This window comes from Lotus japonicus, chromosome 2 (assembly GCF_012489685.1).
Source record: "Lotus japonicus ecotype B-129 chromosome 2, LjGifu_v1.2".
NCBI classification, from domain to species: domain Eukaryota; kingdom Viridiplantae; phylum Streptophyta; class Magnoliopsida; order Fabales; family Fabaceae; genus Lotus; species Lotus japonicus.
The window spans coordinates 72,580,231-72,599,285 of record NC_080042.1 but is presented as its reverse complement, the minus strand read 5'-3'; the positions used below and the strand labels follow the sequence as shown (position 1 = coordinate 72,599,285).

The 19,055-nt window shown below is 39.8% G+C and overlaps 3 protein-coding genes across 3 annotated transcripts; 1 reads left to right on the top strand and 2 right to left on the bottom strand.

The window, feature by feature from the left end:
• The first annotated feature begins 6,292 nt into the window (after nucleotides 1-6,292).
• Nucleotides 6,293-7,627, top strand: LOC130737001 (uncharacterized). The gene has a single exon (XM_057588772.1). The coding sequence runs from the start codon at nucleotides 6,293-6,295 to the stop codon at nucleotides 7,625-7,627; it is 1,335 nt and encodes a 444-aa protein (XP_057444755.1).
• Nucleotides 7,628-13,296: 5,669 nt separating this feature from the next.
• LOC130737000 (uncharacterized) lies at nucleotides 13,297-14,735 on the bottom strand. Its single transcript, XM_057588771.1, has 2 exons — nucleotides 14,105-14,735; nucleotides 13,297-14,018 (listed from the first exon to the last, which is right to left on the bottom strand). Exons 1-2 carry the CDS (start codon nucleotides 14,733-14,735, stop codon nucleotides 13,297-13,299), a joined length of 1,353 nt encoding a protein of 450 aa, XP_057444754.1.
• Nucleotides 14,736-15,040: 305 nt separating this feature from the next.
• LOC130736999 (uncharacterized) lies at nucleotides 15,041-18,648 on the bottom strand. Its single transcript, XM_057588770.1, has 5 exons — nucleotides 18,251-18,648; nucleotides 18,000-18,157; nucleotides 16,236-17,888; nucleotides 15,713-16,052; nucleotides 15,041-15,665 (listed from the first exon to the last, which is right to left on the bottom strand). Exons 1-5 carry the CDS (start codon nucleotides 18,646-18,648, stop codon nucleotides 15,041-15,043), a joined length of 3,174 nt encoding a protein of 1,057 aa, XP_057444753.1.
• Nucleotides 18,649-19,055: the final 407 nt, after the last annotated feature.

Below are 19,055 nucleotides of genomic sequence, written 5' to 3'. Positions count from 1 at the left end.
TGAGTGCTATATATAGCAGCTGATATATACTCTGCTTCTGCAGTGGATAAAACTATTGTAGACTGCCTCTTACTAGCCCATGAGACTAGATTACTTCCTAGAAATTGACAATTTCCAGAAGTACTCTTTCTTTCCGTTCTATCTCTAGCATAGTCAGCGTCACAATAACCTGAAAGCTTATACTCTGATGTTTTCTTGTACATGAAGCCAAGGTTAGTGGTACCTTTCAGATATTTGAGAATTCTCTTAACAGCAGTTAAGTGAGTTTCTCTAGGATCTGATTGGAATCGAGCACATAAATGCACACTATAAAGAATGTCTGGCCTAGATGCAGTTAGATACAGAAGTGAACTTATCATGTCACGATAGAGCTTCTGACATACTTTAGCGCTTGCATCTTCCTTTTCCAGAATGCATGAAGGATGCATTAGAGTCTTAGCAGGAGTACATTCTGTCATGTTGAACTTCTTCAGAAGTTCCTTTGTGTACTTGCTCTGATGGATATATGTTGCTTCTGGATACTGATCCACTTGGATGCTCAGAAAGTATTTAAGTTCTCCCATCATACTCATCTCAAATTCAGCCTGTATCATCTCAGAAAATTCTTTGCAAAGAGATGGATTAGCAGATCCAAATATAATATCATCAACATAAATTTGCACAATTAAGATATCATTCTGATAAGCTTTGCAAAAGAGAGTTGTATCTACTTTACCCCTAACAAACTCATTTTCCAGAAGAAATGAGCTTAACCTCTCATACCATGCTCTGGGAGCTTGCTTTAGACCATAAAGAGATTTCTTCAGCTTGAAGACATGGTCAGGATTCTTTTCATCCTCAAATCCAGGAGGTTGATGCACATAGACTTCCTCTGAGATATAACCATTCAAGAAGGCACTCTTGACGTCCATCTGATGTAGAATTATGTTGTGATTCACTGAGAAAGAGATCAGCAGCCTGATTGCTTCTAACCTTGCTACTGGAGCAAAAGTTTCAGTATAATCTATTCCTTCTTGCTGACTGTAGCCTTGAGCAACTAGCCTTGCTTTGTTTCTGACTACATCACCTTTCTCATTCAGCTTGTTTCTGAAGACCCACTTTGTTCCAATGACATGAACATCTTTAGGCTTCTGAACAAGGTTCCACACATCATTCTTTGTGAACTGGTTTAATTCCTCTTCCATAGCCAGATCCCAATCTTTGTCTTGAAGAGCTTCATCAATAGATGTTGGTTCAATCAAAGAGACTAATCCTTTTATGCTTAGGAGAGCCTCTTCAGAAGGCTTGAACGCTGATCTGGTTCTGACTGGTTCATCTTTGTTCCCCAGAATCAGTTCTTTAGGGTGAGAGGCTATAACTCTGCTTTTCTTCTGATGGGGTTGATCAGAGGTATCGACTGCTTCTGGAGCAATTGCCTCAGGCTCAGCAGCCTCTGGGACTTGACTTCCATCAGATACATTGATGCTTAAATCTGCAAACTTTTCAACTAGCTTTGACTTTTCAGAGTCAAGCTTATCATCAAATCTAACATGTATAGACTCTTCAATAGTTTTAGACTCAATGTTATAAACTCTATAACCTTTAGAACGATCAGAGTAACCAAGCAAACAGCATTTAAATGACTTGGAATCAAACTTATGCAACTTATCTTTGGAATTTAAAGCATAGCAAATACATCCAAAAGGATAAAAGTAAGAAATATTGGGCTTTATATTCTTCCACAATTCATACGGAGTCTTATTCAGAATTGGTCTTATGGAGATTCTGTTCTGAATGTAACACACTGTGTTTACTGCCTCGACCCAGAAGTGCTTTGCCATGCCAGTTTCTTGAATCATAGTTCTTGCCATCTCTTGGAGAGTCTTGTTCTTCCTTTCCACAACACCATTCTGCTGAGGAGTTCTAGGACAAGAGAAGTCATGTGAGATCCCATAGGAATCAAACAGATCCTCAAACTTCTCATTCTCAAACTCTCCATCATGATCACTTCTGACACGCACAATCCTGCATCCCTTCTCATTTTGCACTTGAGCAACAAAGGTAAAAAACACAGAGTGAGACTCATCCTTGTGTCTTAAGAATTTTACCCATGTCCAGCGGCTATAGTCGTCAAAGATGACCATCCCATATCTCTTGCCACCTATAGATTCAGTCTTCACTGGTCCAAATAGGTCGATATGCAGAAGTTCTAACGGCCTTGAGGTGCAAACAACATTCTTAGCCTTGAACGAGACTTTGGTAAATTTTCCCTTCTGACATGCTTCACAAAGAGCATCTGAAGAGAACTTCAGAGTGGGTAAGCCCCTGACAAGGTCAAGCTTACTGAGCTGAAAAATCTTTCTCATACTGGCATGCCCTAACCGTCTATGCCATACCCATTGCTCCTTATTAACAGAAAGAAGGCACTTCACCTTCTGAGTTTCCAACTTAGATAATCTGATCTTATAGATGTTGTTCCTCCTCTTGCTGTTAAACAGAACAGAGCCATCAATCTGACTTACAGCCCTGCAAGACTTTTGATTGAATATTATGTCATAACCCTTGTCAGCTAATTGACTTATCGACAATAAGTTATGAATTAAACCGTCTAACAACAAAACATTATCAATGCATGGACCATTACCAATATCAATAGTTCCAGAACCAACAATCTTACCCTTCATTACCTCCAAAACCAACCTCACCTCCAGGTTTGAGCTTTAGATCTTGGAACATACACCTTTCGCCCGTCATGTGACGTGAGCATCCACTGTCCAGGTACCAAGATTGGCGTTTTAGTGGAGCGATCAAGGATATCTGCAACATAGATAATCTTTTCCTTAGGTACCCATCTTCTGGGTCCTTTCTTGTTAGTTACTCCAGAGGTTTTGGAAACCTTGGGTCTATCAACATAATATTTCAAAGGAATCTGAGCATGATATCTAGACATAGAAAATGTTCCCTTTTTGAGAGGGGTTTTAGCAATCTTAGCAGGTAATGGTTCAGGTAGAATAGTACCAGAGGGTACAAAGTGCTCATACAAGGATTTAGACTTAGGCATAGGAGGCTCCTTTCCACTGTGTCTGGAATAGCCAATGCCATCCTTTCCATTTCTGCTGACGCCATAGATCATTGAAGCCATCAAGCTTCTATCTATGCTCTTGGCAAGAAATCTTTGGAAGGATTTTTCATATTTTGATTCATTCTTAACATCAGACACATCAGATGCAATAGCTTCTTCTAACTTAGAAATTTGGTTTTTAAGCACAGAGTTAGTGTTAGCAAGGAAGAAATTGTTTTCATTCAAATCAGAAATAGTTTTCTCATGCTTGGCAGTTATATCAGATGCAGCAGCAAAATCCTTTTTCAACTTTTTATGCTTGATTAAAAGAGAGTCATATTTACTCATCATTTCAGATAAAACAATTTTAAGCTCAGAAGGAGAAAATGATGAGAATACCTCACTTTCATCGTCAGAGTCTGATTCAGCTTCTGACTCTGGTTCTGCTGCAGTCTCAGCTTTGGACTCAACTGACTTCTCGTTGACAATGGCCATAAGTCCTTCAACGAATTCTCCATCAGAGTCAACTTCATCAGAGTCTGAAGCATCAAAAGTAACCGTGAGACTTTTCTTCTTGTAATGCTTCTTGGGCTTCTTGTCCTTCTTCAGCTTTGGACAATCACTCTTGTAGTGGCCAGATTCTTTGCATTCAAAGCAGGTGACTTCCTTGAGAGAATGCTTCTTCTGACTAGAAGATGATGATTCACGCTTTCCTCTGGACTTGGTTGAACCTTTGTACTTGTTCTTCCTGTGCTTCCAGATGTGACTTAATCTTTTAGAGATCAATGACAACTCATCTTCATCAGAATCTTCAAAGGAATCTTCAAATACTTCTTCAGCTTGAAGAGCCTTAGCTTTTTCAGGTTTGGTCTTCAAGGCTATAGACTTCTTAATGTGAGCTCGATGTTCTGCACGATCTAGCTCATGACTTTTTAGCATGGCGATGAGTTCCTCCAAACTCAGCTTGTCAATGTCTCTTGAAAACTTCAAAGAAGTTATCAATGGTATCCAACTTTCAGGAAGACCTCTCAGAATCCTCTTGACATGATCAGCAGTAGTATAACCTTTGTTGAGAACTCTTATTCCAGCCATAATCAACTGAAATCTAGAGAACATATCATTAATGGACTCATCAGGCTCCATTTGAAAGGCTTCATACTTCTTGATCAAAGACAGAGCCTTTGATTCCTTCACTTCCTTGTTTCCTTCATGAGTCATCTTCAAAGAATCAAAGATAGACTTAGCAGAATCACGATCAGTAATCTTCTCATACTCCTCATATGAGATAGCGTTGAGAAGAATAGTTCTTGCTCTATGATGATCCTTGTATTTCTTCTTCTGCTCAGTAGTCATCTCATCTCTTGGGATCTTCTCTCCAGTAGAACCAACTGGACGTGTGTAGCCATCAACAACAATATCCCAGAGATCTGCATCAAAGCCCAGAAAGAAGCTCTCGATTCTATCTTTCCAGTACTCGAACTTTTCTCCATCAAAGACAGGAGGCTCTGCACTGTAGTGGTCCTTCTGCGCTTCATTGGTGGCAGCCATGATAGTTTTTCACACCGGCCCGGATCACTAAACACTGTTAGGTGTGGTAATCAGAACTTGCGCTCTGATACCAATTGAAGGTATGAAAAACACTAGAAAGGGGGGGTTTGAATAGGGTTTTTAATAACCAATGCTATCCCTATAAGATTTTCACAAATCTATTGGTCACAAGAACACAAGGTGCAAAGGGTAAAGAGATTAAGAAGAACACACAAGTATTTTATCCTGGTTCACTTGATGAAACACTCAAGCTAGTCCAGTCCACCCGTTAAGGTGATTTCTTCCTTCTTAGAATGAAGGCAATCCACTATTCACTATTTGTTACAACTGCACTAGCAACCTGCTCAGTGACTAACAATACAATGAACTAGTAAACTCTAAGATTCACTCTCTTAGACTTCTCAAGGATCTGACCAGCCTTGGTCCCTTAAGGAACTACAAACAGCTGTTTAAAGAAATGCGGTTTACAAAGAGTGCTTATGAAATAAGCAAGTGTAAACTCAATGAATACAGAGAAGAAAGATTGCTAAGATATGAATGTATCACTTGAAATTGTTCTAAGTTTTCTTAGTCTCTTTCTTCAATCTTCAGCCCCTTATATACTCCAAGATAGGGTTTGTAGCCGTTGTATGCATGCAACCGTTGGAGGGCAAATCCGGTTTTTCCAGATTCTGCTATGGCTGAAGAAATTAGGTAAGGCCGTCAGGAATAGTACAATTGCTTTTGTACTTGGATAGCGACGTAGCCTTTGCCTTGCTGACTTCTGATCTGGAGACGCTTCATGTTGGGACTTGTGAAGCAGAGATCAGAGTCAGAGGGAAGCTTGGTTCTTCTGACCGGTGTAGCCTCTGAATCTGGACCGTTCTTTTGAACATCTGGTCTTCAGAGTCTAAGCCACTTGGTCTTCAGAGCCAACTTCACTTAGACTTCAGAGTCTACAAGTCTTCTGCCTCTGGACCTTCGGCTCACTGCTTCTGGTCTTCAGAGCTTCAGCACTTGAGATCTTCAGAGTCCACATTAGAGCTTTATAGACTTCAGAGTCTTATGAAGTATTTTCCACTGTTCATCTGAACATGGTGAGGTGCGAAAGCGTTGCATTGGTCACTCTTTTTGGCTTAGTGCTTCTGATGGTTGTGTCCTTAGATCAGAGTCAGAGCCTGTCATTTGAACACTCAGAAAACAACGTTAGAGTACCATAATTTTTCATACATAATAATAAACTTGTAATCATCAAAACATAGAGTTGTACTACATGACCAAACCTTGGTCTTACACCTATACCTCGGGAGTCCAGAAAGAAATCCACAAAGAGAAACCCTTGTTTAAACCTTATCAAATAACAAAAGGCTCTAAACTAAGTCTTCAAAATTCCAAAGATGAGAAGGATGCTGATAGCAAATTCCTTCGCAAGGTGGTTGAACAACTCAAACTTCTCAATACTGTTGTTCAAGATACACCACAACAATCCTTAAACACTTTGAATTCAACAGAACCTGTTGAGGATTTACCTAAAATCAGCCCTGTCATGCACAATCCAGGAAACCAATGGAGAAAAGGGACCAAACTCTATTACCAGAGGGCCACTGCTCCTGACTTATTATTGGAAGAAAAAGATTCTTCTAATTTCAAGAGTTTCAGTGCCAACAATATCTATGAATGGAACATTGATGGTGAGAACGAATATGGGATCACCAAAATATGACAATGGTTGCTATAGCCTATGCAACTTCAAACAACAGTCCAGAAAACTTAATTGTAGAAATCCTCATAGCAGGATTCTGCGGTCAACTCAAAGGTTGGTGGGATAACTATCTCACTGAAGAAGAAAGACTCCAAGTCCTGTCAGCCATCAAACATGATGATGAAAATAACCCCATTAGAGGAGAAGATGGAGATTATACCTCTGATGCTGTCAATACTCTTATCTTCACTATAGCCCAACACTTCATAGGAAACCCCTCCTTGATCAAAGATAGGTCTGGCGACTTACTATTCAACCTTAAGTGCAAATCTTTAGGAGACTTTAGATGGTACAAAGATACCTTCCTGACTAGGGTTTACACTAGAGAAGACAGTCAGCAGGCCTTCTGGAAAGAAAAGTTCCTTGCAGGTCTTCCCAAATCCTTAGGCGACAAGGTTAGGGAAAAACTCAGGAGTCAACATCCTGGCGAAGAAATCCCTTACCAAACCTTAAGTTACGGTCAGCTTATCGCTATAATCCAAAAAGTTGCTCTTAAGATCTGCCAAGATGACAAAATCCAGCAGCAACTCTCAAAAGAAAAAGCCCAAAATAGAAGGGACTTAGGAACCTTCTGTGAACAATTTGGTTTTGGAGTTCGTTGTGAAAATAAATCCAAAACTAAACCTAAGCATGATCTTCCCAAACCTCAACATAGAAGAAAACCTAGACAACCCTACAATAATAGGAAACCTAGAACTAAAACTACTCAACAAACTGAAAAGCCTTATGAGAATACTAACAATTCTCGCAATAAAACCATTACCTGCTATAACTGTGGCAAGCTTGGCCATTATAGTAAGTATTGTAGGCTCAAAGGAAAATTTTCTGAGCTTAAACTTGACTCAGAAGTTGAAGACAATATCATCAATCTCCTTGACCAATCTTCTGATGAGGAAGAACCACATTCCCCTAATTCTGACAAATCTGAAGACCTTAATCAAATCCAGGATGATGATTGTTCTCAATCTTCCTCCTCTATTAATGTCCTAACCAATGAGCAAGTTGATGATTGTTCTCAATCTTCCTCCTCTATTAATGTCCTAACCAATGAGCAAGATTTGCTCTTTATGGCAATTAATGCCATTCCTGACCCAGAAGAGAAAAGGAAATATCTTGAGAGACTCAAATCTACCTTAGAAAGCAAACCTCCTAAGGGTCCTCTCACCACCAACAAATTTAATCTTAGAGAAACTTTTAAAAGGCTTGAGAAATCTAGTATTAAGCCTGTTACCATCCAGGATCTCCAATCTGAGGTCAACAACTTAAAAATTGAGGTCAAAAGCCTGAAGCAACAATAGGCTAGCCAACAGCTCATCTTAGATAGCTGGATTGAAGAAAAGTCGTATGAGGATGATTCTTTAACCTTCAAACCTTCAACATCTGAATTATCTAACGACGATGATAACAATTCTCCTGAAAATAATACTCAAGAATTCTTGAACTTAATTAATTATGTTACAATCCAAAAATTCTATATTGATGTCAAAATCATCATAGGAGATTTTAGCTTTAAAACTGCAACTCTTTTTGATACTGGGGCTGATTCCAGCTGCATTCTAGAGGGACTTGTCCCTACTAAATATTTTGAAAAAACAACTGAAAAACTCAATGCTGCTGAAGGTTCTAAGCTTAGTATCAGATATAAAATCTCTTCGGCTATCATTCAAAACGAAAATCTTGAAATAGAAACATCTTTCTTGCTTGTCAAAAATCTAAGTAGCAAGGTTATTATTGGAACACCCTTCATAAAGAAACTCTTCCCTTATCTGACAACTGAAGATGGCATTACTGTCCAACATCTAGGTCAACCTATTACTTTCAAATTTTCCAAACGTCATTTTAAAAAGAATTTGAATGTCATCTCATATAAAGAAAGACAGATTAATTTCCTCAAAGAAGAGATTAATTTCAAGAATATTGAAGCTCAATTACAACAATCCTCGAACCAGTCTAGGATTGAAAACCTTCTTAAAGAAATTCAATCTTCCATTTGTTCAGATTTACCAAGCGCTTTTTGGGAGATAAAACGCCATATGGTTGATCTTCCTTATGAAAAGGATTTCAATGATAGGCAAATTCCCACCAAAGCTAGGCCAATCCAAATGAATGAAGAACTTCTTCAATTTTGTCAAAAAGAAATCAACGATCTTTTAAGCAAAAAATTAATCCGCAAAAGTAAGAGTCCATGGTCTTGTTCAGCCTTTTATGTTAACAAGCAAGCTGAAATAGAAAGAGGAACTCCCAGACTTGTAATTAATTAAAAGCCTCTTAATCAAGCCCTCTGTTGGAATAGTATCCTATTCCTAACAAAAAAGATCTTCTTGCAAGACTACATAATGCTAAAATCTTTTCTAAATTTGACATGAAATCCGGATTTTGGCAAATCCAAATCAAAGAAGAAGATAGGTATAAAACCGCTTTTACTGTCCCGTTTGGACAATATGAGTGGAATGTCATGCCGTTCGGATTAAAAAACGCCCCGTCTGAATTTCAGAAGATCATGAATGATATTTTTAATCCCTACTCAAAATTTACAATTGTCTACATTGATGATGTTGTGGTCTTTTCCCAATCCATTGATCAACATTTCAAGCACATCAGTATTTTCATTTCTACTATTAAGAAAAATGGTCTTGCGGTGTCCAGATCAAAAATTAGTCTCTTCCAAACCAGAATCAGATTCCTTGGACACAATATCCACCAAGGAACTATAATTCCCATCAATCGTGCCATTGAATTTACAAACAAATTCCCTGATCAAATTATTGATAAAACTCAATTACAAAGGTTTTTGGGTTGCCTCAATTACGTTGCTGATTTCTGTCCACAACTTAGCAAACTCATAAAACCCCTTCATGATAGACTCAAGAAGGATCCTCCTCCATGGTCGGATGTCCTCACCAATGTTGTCAAGCAAATAAAGTCTCAAGTCAAAAGTCTTCCTTGTCTTTATTTACCAAATCCCCAAGCCTTTAAAATTGTTGAAACTGATGCGTCTGATATTGGCTTTGGAGGCATCTCGAAACAGAGAGGCTTGGACAAAGAACAAATTATTACTTTTACTTCAAAACATTGGAATCCTGCTCAGCAGAATTATTCTACTGTCAAAAAAAAGGTTTTAGCAATTGTTTTATCCATCTCAAAGTTACAATCCTTAAACACTTTGAATTCAATAGAACCTGTTGAGGATTTACCTAAAATCAGCCCTGTCATGCACAATCCAGGAAACCAATGGAGAAAAGGGACCAAACTCTATTACCAGAGGGCCACTGCTCCTGACTTATTATTGGAAGAAAAAGATTCTTCTAATTTCAAGAGTTTCAGTGCCAACAATATCTATGAATGGAACATTGATGGTGAGAACGAATATGGGATCACCAAAATATGACAATGGTTGCTACAGCCTATGCAACTTCAAACAACAGTCCAGAAAACTTAATTGTAGAAATCCTCATAGCAGGATTCTGCGATCAACTCAAAGGTTGGTGGGATAACTATCTCACTGAAGAAGAAAGACTCCAAGTCCTGTCAGCCATCAAACATGATGATGAAAATAACCCCATTAGAGGAGAAGATGGAGATTATACCAGGAATGCCTAAAATTTTTGTTTTGAAGGCCAAGGATGGTATTTTCCCAAGCTCTAACATAGTCCCAATAATTAAAACAAAGTTTCAATCAGATTTGATTAATCAAAAAAATTTAGTCCGTGTAGATTGTAAATCTGCAAAGGATATATGACAAAAGGATGTTAAAAATCTAGCTTCAAAACAAATTTTTGCTAGATGGCAAGCTATTTTGAGTGTTTTTGATTTTGACATAGAATATATCAAAGGCTCAGCAAACTCTCTCCCTGACTATCTCACCCGTGAATATCTACAGGGAAGAGGCTAGAATGGCCTCCAGAACCTCTTCCTCCAGAGGAAGGGGAAGCAGCTAGAATAAAGGTAAGATGATTTCTATCAATCAGTCTGGGTCATCTACCCACAACCAATCCGGGTCTTCCACCCAACCTAAACAAACTAAGGCAGATTATGCCTTCCCAATCCAAACCCTTCAGGCCTTCCAAGAACAAGGCTTAACTGAACTTCCTAAAAAGACTTGGGCTAGCATTGCAGATGATGATAGCGACCAAGACCTACTGTTGTTACTTTTGGTTGTCTTGCATTTTGTCCAAAACAACCTGATGTCGAAGCAGATGCTGTGACATCTGCCTTTGTGTAGCACAGGACATCGGTCCTTGACCTAAAGTGTTGTTGTGTGCCCTGGAAATCCGGAAGTATATTAATTATGGATATTTACGGATTAAGTAGCTGTATCTTGGCTATTTAATGTGGGTTGGTTTATTTGTTGAAGCAATCTTTGATTGGAGATTTGTTTCTATTGTATTAATGGTGATTCTATTGTGAACGCAATCTACATTAAGGGAGATTGCATTCTGATTTGTTGGACCTGTTGCTTCAGCCCATGCAAAAACCCTAGTGCCGCCACTACTGCTGCTGAAGCCTATAAATATGAAGACCTAAAACGTGAAGATGTACCGAAGCTTTGAGAGAAGAATATCAAGTGTTTTAGGATTGTTATTTGTGAGTTGTTCTTTGTCCTTGTGTTCTTTGTGAACTAACCTTCTTGGGCAGAGATCTCAGAATTTTTCTTACCAGTTTTTCATCAGACATAGGTTCTCCCAAGGCAAAGGATGAGTTGGCCAGATCACGTACACGCATATGAAACTCTGAAATTGTCTCTTCTTCTGTCATCCTCAAGTTTTCAAACTGAGTGGTAAGCATTTGAAGTCTAGACATCCTCACTCTAGCAGTTCCTTCATGTGCAGTCTTCAGAATATCCCAGGCTTCCTTTGCAACAGTACATGTGTTGATGAGTCTGAACATGTTTTTGTCAACACCATTAAAGATCGCATTCAAGGCTTTAGAGTTTCCCATAGCAGCTTCATCTTCTTCCTTTGTCCATTCTTCCTCTGGTTTCTCAGTGGTTGCACCGGAGCTTCCTTCAGTTGATTCCTTTGTTGGATGCTTCCAGCCTTTGACAATAGCTTTCCAAGTCTTGCTGTCAATTGACTTGAGAAATGCAGTCATACGCACTTTCCAATAGTCATAGTTAGTACCATCCAGAATGGGTGGCCTATTGACTGATCCTCCCTCCTTGTTGTCCATGAGAACTGAATCTATCTCCCTGGAGCTCACCCAACAGAACAGGGTGCCTGCTCTGATGCCAATTGAAATTCTGGTTCCCGTATGGCAAATGTCCTACGCGATGCTTAGGCAATTGCCTCAACAACTGAACAACAGTAAACAACAATAATCTAAAGAACACAAAGCACAACACCAAAGTTGGTAACCCAGTTCGGTGAAACTTCACCTACGTCTGGAGGGTTTGCACCCAAAGAAAGGAAATCCACTATCTCAAGATATAGGAACTACAGACACTCATGAACACCACAGTTCATAGTTCTTTTCCTAATCTACCCAGTGTTTTTCTACTTAGTGTATCGACCTAAGTATGAGAGCCCCTCTCACTTTCTCTCAATCACTGCCACAGTGATTGGTAAGAACAATAACAATCAGAGTTATATCACTCAAGAACACAGAACATAACCTTGCCTTATAGAATCAATGAGCAAGGTTAGTTCACAAAGAACACAAGGACAAAGAACAACTCACAAATAACAATCCTAAAACACTTGATATTCTTCTCTCAAAGCTTCGGTACATCTTCACGTTTTAGGTCTTCATATTTATAGGCTTCAGCAGCAGTAGTGGCGGCACTAGGGTTTTTGCATGGGCTGAAGCAACAGGTCCAACAAATCAGAATGCAATCTCCCTTAATGTAGATTGCGTTCACAATAGAATCACCATTAATACAATAGAAACAAATCTCCAATCAAAGATTGCTTCAACAAATAAACCAGCCCACATTAAATAGCCAAGATACAGCTACTTAATCCGTAAATATCCACAATTAATATACTTCCGGATTTCCAGGGCACACAACAACACTTCAGGTCAAGGACCGATGTCCTGTGCTACACAAAGGCAGATGTCACAGCATCTGCTTCGACATCAGGTTGTTTTGGACAAAATGCAAGACAACCAAAAGTGACAACAATCTCCCCCTTTGTCAAATTTTGTCTAAAACAACTTGAACATCTTGAGTAACTGAGAAGATACACAAACCTCCCCCTTAGCAGCGGAACTCCCCCTCAAATGGTGCAGCCCACAACACACAAACACCTAGCACACCAATGATAACTTCTTGATGCACACAATGGCAGAATAACTAGTAGGCAACTAGTAACAAGTAACATCAGACGCTAACTAGCAGTAGCAACAACTTGGAGAACAATCAACATAACTTGTCTTCAACAGAAACAGACAGTACATAACTAATCACCTTGAGTTCTTGAGTGTAGTCTTCAGATCAGATCAGATTAGTACAGACCATAGCAACAAACACTAACTACTCCCCCTTTTTTGCACAAATTTGCAAAGGGTGTCCAAAATACAGTCAAACAATAAAAACAAACACAAACAGCAGAAAATGCAACAAGATCTAATCATCAGAACTAGATTCCTCCCCCTCAGTTTCTTCACCACTCTCTTCAGATCCTTCCTCCTCAGCAGGATTTGTATCAGCAGCATTTGCAGCAATTGCTTCACCTTCCTGAGCTTCTTCCTCTTGCAACTTCAACAACAGCTCATCCACCTTGATTTTCCTAGCAGAACTCACAATGATGGTCTCCTGAAGAGCCTTAGTAACAGCCTGCAATTCATCAATGATTGCCCTTCTGCTAGACTTATTCACTGAAGCAGAGGCAAATGTCCTGCTGGATGGCACAACAATGTCTGGGACATGTGGCCCAGAAAACAGGCGATGATCCAAAGTGATTGGAGCACCCTTAGGCATAGCCTCTTCATCATCCCTAACAATCCTGGGATGCTGCTGCATAATGATCTATGTGATAAGAGAAGGAAAAGACACAGGCAACTTCACAGCACATGTTTCTGCATGCTTTAAGGTCTGTTCAAAAACAAAAGTACCAAAATCAATAGGAGCCATAGTACCAATCTTGTAAATTAACCAGGCAAGGATGGTAGAGATGGTAGAAGTATGTTGGGTAGGCACCCAATTCACAACCCCAATCCTATTGAGGATTGCATATTTCATACTCAGATTCCCAGTGGGCAAGAGCTTCTTCTTGGGCCATTTCTGAACTAGGCCAACAGTCAATTCCTTGGCAATCACATCCAAGGATGGTTCTTCAGCAGTCACAACAGCAACACTTCTACCAAGTGCTTTATTGATCACTTCAGGGGAAAATTTCACACATTTTTCCCTTACATACACTTTCTTGTACTCCGCACTTTCAGGAAGTCCTACTTCCACAGACAAATTCACCACAAATTCCTTCACCAGCTTCTCATAGCATCTCCCAACTTGGAGAACAATCTTTGTCAGCCCAGCCTTCTCAATCAGGACCATAACCTCCTTGCATTCTATCACATCAGGCCCAACCTCTCTTTCAAGAGCAAATCTCCTTTGATAGACATATTTCCACTTCAAAACATTTTCTTCAGAGTGAAAAGAGACATTGTCAAGAGGGGCTGCAGATACATTCTTTGGAATGCGTCTTCCAGCAAACTTCTTCTTCTCAGCAGGCACGATGTCTGGGACATCTGCTTCAACATCTGACTCAGACTCAGAAATCACAACAGGAGCTTTCTTCTTTCTCTCCCCTTACTCTTCACAACCTTTTCCTTACCTTTACCTTTCACATCCACTTGCCTTGACTTGTAAGTGGCAGGAGTGGATTTTGTCTTCTTTTGTGGGGCTGACGAAGGGGTTTCAGACACAGAGGCCCTTCTTTTTCTTTTCAATCTTGCAGCAACACTTTCAGAAAAGGTTGCTGTCATAGGAACATCATCATCATCATCAGAACCATCATCATCAGAGATGGTCTGAACAGGGACTTGACTGGGAATATCAGAATGGGTTTCCTCAGAGGATACACCCTTCTTGGAAGATGAAGGAGACACAGCAGTTGCAGTGGGAATGACTTCTTCTGCAATCACATCCTCAACATCAGGATTTTCAGAAATTGGGGTTTCAAGAGAGACATCAACGTCCTGTGGTGCAGATGCCTCAACATCGGGCCCATCATTGTGATCGGAACCCATTGAGGTTTCTTCTTCGTTGATACTTGCAGGAGCATCATGAAAGGGTTCTTCTTCGTCAGAGGGAACATCTTCAAGAATGACAGGAGTGGAATCCTCTTCAGGAGCCTTTGATTTGTACAACTTCCTTGTTGGTGTTCGCCCTTTCTTCCTTGAGTAGGATAGTGGTTTCTCATTCTTGGATGAAGTGGTTTCTGAGGACCCACTTTTCAGACCCATGAATCGCACACCATACTTGTTGGTGACACAGCCTTGGCATCTCCGGAATCATTCTTTCCTGAGGACTGAGACATTGTGAAAGTAATCGAGACAGAACAAGGCAAACAGAGAACAATGGAGAGAAACACAGAGATTCTTGTAAACAGAAACACAAGAGAATGATAGGTGAAGACAAAATGCCCGTTGAGATAGGTAGTTATAGGGCAGTTGCTTGAAGAGATGGTAACTTCTCTGCTGACATCACAACGGCAGTTAATGATGTTTAAATGAAAACTAGCCGTTAACATCATTTTGTGCGCTGATTGCTATAGGCTTTCACTTAAGCAAATTCCAAGACTTCCTCTTAACTTCTCAAATGTGCATGCATCAAGGGGTTTTGTGAAAATATCAGCCAACTGCTTCTCAGTAGTCACATGCTCCAAAGTGATTATCTTGTCTTCAACTAAATCCCGGATAAAATGATGTCGAATGTCAATGTGTTTAGTCCTGCTATGCTGAATTGGATTTTTGGAAATATTAATAGCACTGAGATTGTCACAGTACAATGCCATGGCATCCTGTTCAACATCATATTCCTTGAGCATTTGTTTCATCCACATTAACTGGGTACAACTACTTCCTGCTGCAATGTATTCAGCTTCTGCTGTAGATAAGGAAACACAATTCTGCTTTTTGCTAAACCATGAGATCAGGTTATTTCCAAGAAAGAAACATCCTCCTGATGTACTTTTTCTATCATCAGCACTTCTGAACTGGTCCAGTTCTTCTTGCATTGCATTAATCCAGTATTCATCAGTCAAAGCCTCATTGACATTTTTGGGTTCCAGTTTGGATATGAAGCAAGCATGAGCAATGAAGTTTCTGGATCTAGTAATGACTCCTTCATGAAGATCACCTATGATGTTTTCTTGTGGATGTATCTTCTGAATCCTAATTGAGGGAGCTTTGTTAGAAGTAGCCATCTTATCATCTTGAACAGTTTCCATGATTCAGGCTCGATGTTCAGGTCATCTGCTGGCACATCTGCACCTTCAGTAACATCTTCATCTTCTACCAACACATTTTCCTGTGCTTCACTTGGCTGATCATCTACAATCACATTGAATGATTCCATCATGGTCTTTGTGCGAAGATTATACACCCTGTAAGCACTACTATTAGTAGAATATCCCATGAATAAGCCCACATCACTCTTAGGATCTAGCTTTCTTCTTTGTTCTCGATCAGCAAGTACATAACACTTACTTCCAAACACATGAAAATACTTTACTGTAGGTTTTCTTCCCTTCCATAATTCATACTGAGTAGCTGATGTTCCTGCTCTAATTGTGACTCTGTTATGTATATAGCAAGAAGTATTCATGGCTTCACCCCAGAACTGATAGGGAATCTTCTTAGCATGTAGCATTACTCTAGCTGATTCCTGCAGTGTCCTATTCTTCCTCTCAACTACACCATTTTGTTGTGGTGTGATTGGTGCAGAGAACTCATGACTTATACCTTCTGATCCACAGAACTCAGAGAACTTGGAGTTTTCAAATTCCTTACCATGATCACTCCTAATCCTTACAATGGCACTGCCCTTTTCATTTTGAAGTTTTAGACAAAGATTCTTGAAGATCTCAAATGTGTCAGATTTTTCTCTGATGAAGTCCACCCAGGTGTACCTAGAAAAGTCATCAACACAAACAAATACATACCTCTTTCCTCCTAGACTTTCAACCTGCATAGGGCCCATGAGATCCATGTGTAAGAGCTCAAGTAACTTTGTTGTAGTCTGATGCTGGAGCATCTTGTGTGACATCTTGGTTTGTTTGCCTATCTGACATTCACCACACACTCTTCCTTCACCAAGCTTTAGCTTAGGCAGTCCTCTGATAGCTTCTTCAGTGATGACTTTCTGCATACTCTTGAGATTAAGATGGCCCAGTCTTTGATGCCAGAGATTTAACTCATCTTCCTTTGATAACAAGCATCTTGAGAAATGAGACTTCTCTTCTGAGATCCACATGTAGCAATTATCCTTGGATCTGACCCCCCTCATTACTACTTCTTCATCATCTTTAGTGACAACACATTCTGTTTTGCTAAATTTCACATCAAGTCCTTTATCACAGAGTTGGCTTATGCTGATTAGATTGGCTGTCAGTCCTTTCACAAGCAACACATCAGTTAGATTAGGTGATTCATAACCCACAAGCCTACCAATTCCTTTGATTTTTCCTTTAGCTCCATCTCCAAAGGTGACATAGCTGCTGGTGTGTCCCCTGATGTTTTCCAAATAGCTCTTGTCTCCTGTCATATGTCTCGAGAAACCACTATCAAAATACCAATCTTCCCTTGATGAGACTCTAAAAGAAGTGTGAGCAATCAGACTTGAGACTTCACCCTTGGGTATCCATCTTCTTTTCACTTGAGTGTTCTCAGAGCTTCTTGGCAGACTTGATATTTGAGGATAACCATACAACTTGAAACAGTAAGGCCTTATATGACCATTTCTTCCACAGTAGTGACATCTCCAAGGAGCACTTCTAACATTTCTGTACTGAGTAGTCACATGTTGAGGCACATGCTGAGACATCGGATCTGACATCAGTTTGATGATTGGCTTATTGAACTCAGATTGTTTTACAGCACTCACAAATTTCTTTGGACTCTTATGACCTTCCTTGTTAGCAGTCTTGTAATCAAAACCAATACCCTTCAAGCTTCTCCCTTGTTTGCGTGTTTCCTTGAGAATCTCATCAAGCATATCTGAACCATTATTCAGCATCCTAAGGGATTTGTGTGTGGTTTCAAGCTTGTTTTTCAAAGAAGCTATTTCATCTTCCAACTCAGCATTAATCTTCATGAGTTTCACCTTTTCAAGAGTATCAATATCTTCAAGCTTTGACTTCCAGTCATTGAGTTCATCTTTTAGTTTCCTGCCAATCTCACATAGCTTCTCATTTTGAGTAGTTAATTGCTTTATCTCGCTTTCTTGCTCTCTCACATGCTCACATGCTTCCTTCCACTTGTTATGTAGTAACCTATAGGTTTCAGCCAATTCTTCATCAGTTATTTCCTCATCACTAGAATCAGATTCATCAATTGTTCCAGAGAAGGCTGTAACTTTGTTGGCAGTAATCTCATCTTCCTCATCAGTGTCTTCATCTGACCATGTCACCACCATGCCTTTCTTCTGCTTTTTCAGATAGGTAGCACACTCTGTTCTGATGTGACCATATCCTTCACATTCATGACACTGTACTCCTTTAGTCTGACCAGACTTCTCATCTTCTCTTGCCTTCCTTTGAAAATTTGCAGATCTTGGGTTGTCGAACCTCATGTCCTGGACATTAGTCTTCGATTTCTTATCAATCTTTCTTAAGGCTCTGTTGAACTTCCTTCCAAGAAGAGCCAGAGCTTCAGAGAGATTTCCACTATCACACTCAAGATCATCATCCTCATCAGTGTTTGACACAAAAGCAATGCTCTTATTCTTCTTCTCAGTCTTGTCAAAAGTCAACTCAAACGTTTGCAAAGATCCAATAAGTTCATCTACCTTCATGCTTCCAATGTCTTGAGCTTCCTCAATTGCAGTGACCTTCATAGCAAACTTCTTGGGCAGAGATCTCAGAATTTTTCTTACCAGTTTTTCATCAGACATAGGTTCTCCCAAGGCAAAGGATGAGTTGGCCAGATCACGTACACGCATATGAAACTCTGAAATTGTCTCTTCTTCTGTCATCCTCAAGTTTTCAAACTGAGTGGTAAGCATTTGAAGTCTAGACATCCTCACTCTAGCAGTTCCTTCATGTGCAGTCTTCAGAATATCCCAGGCTTCCTTTGCAACAGTACATGTGTTGATGAGTCTGAACATGTTTTTGTCAACACCATTAAAGATCGCATTCAAGGCTTTAGAGTTTCCCATAGCAGCTTCATCTTCTTCCTTTGTCCATTCTTCCTCTGGTTTCTCAGTGGTTGCACCGGAGCTTCCTTCAGTTGATTCCTTTGTTGGATGCTTCCAGCCTTTGACAATAGCTTTCCAAGTCTTGCTGTCAATTGACTTGAGAAATGCAGTCATACGCACTTTCCAATAGTCATAGTTAGTACCATCCAGAATGGGTGGCCTATTGACTGATCCTCCCTCCTTGTTGTCCATGAGAACTGAATCTATCTCCCTGGAGCTCACCCAACAGAACAGGGTGCCTGCTCTGATGCCAATTGAAATTCTGGTTCCCGTATGGCAAATGTCCTACGCGATGCTTAGGCAATTGCCTCAACAACTGAACAACAGTAAACAACAATAATCTAAAGAACACAAAGCACAACACCAAA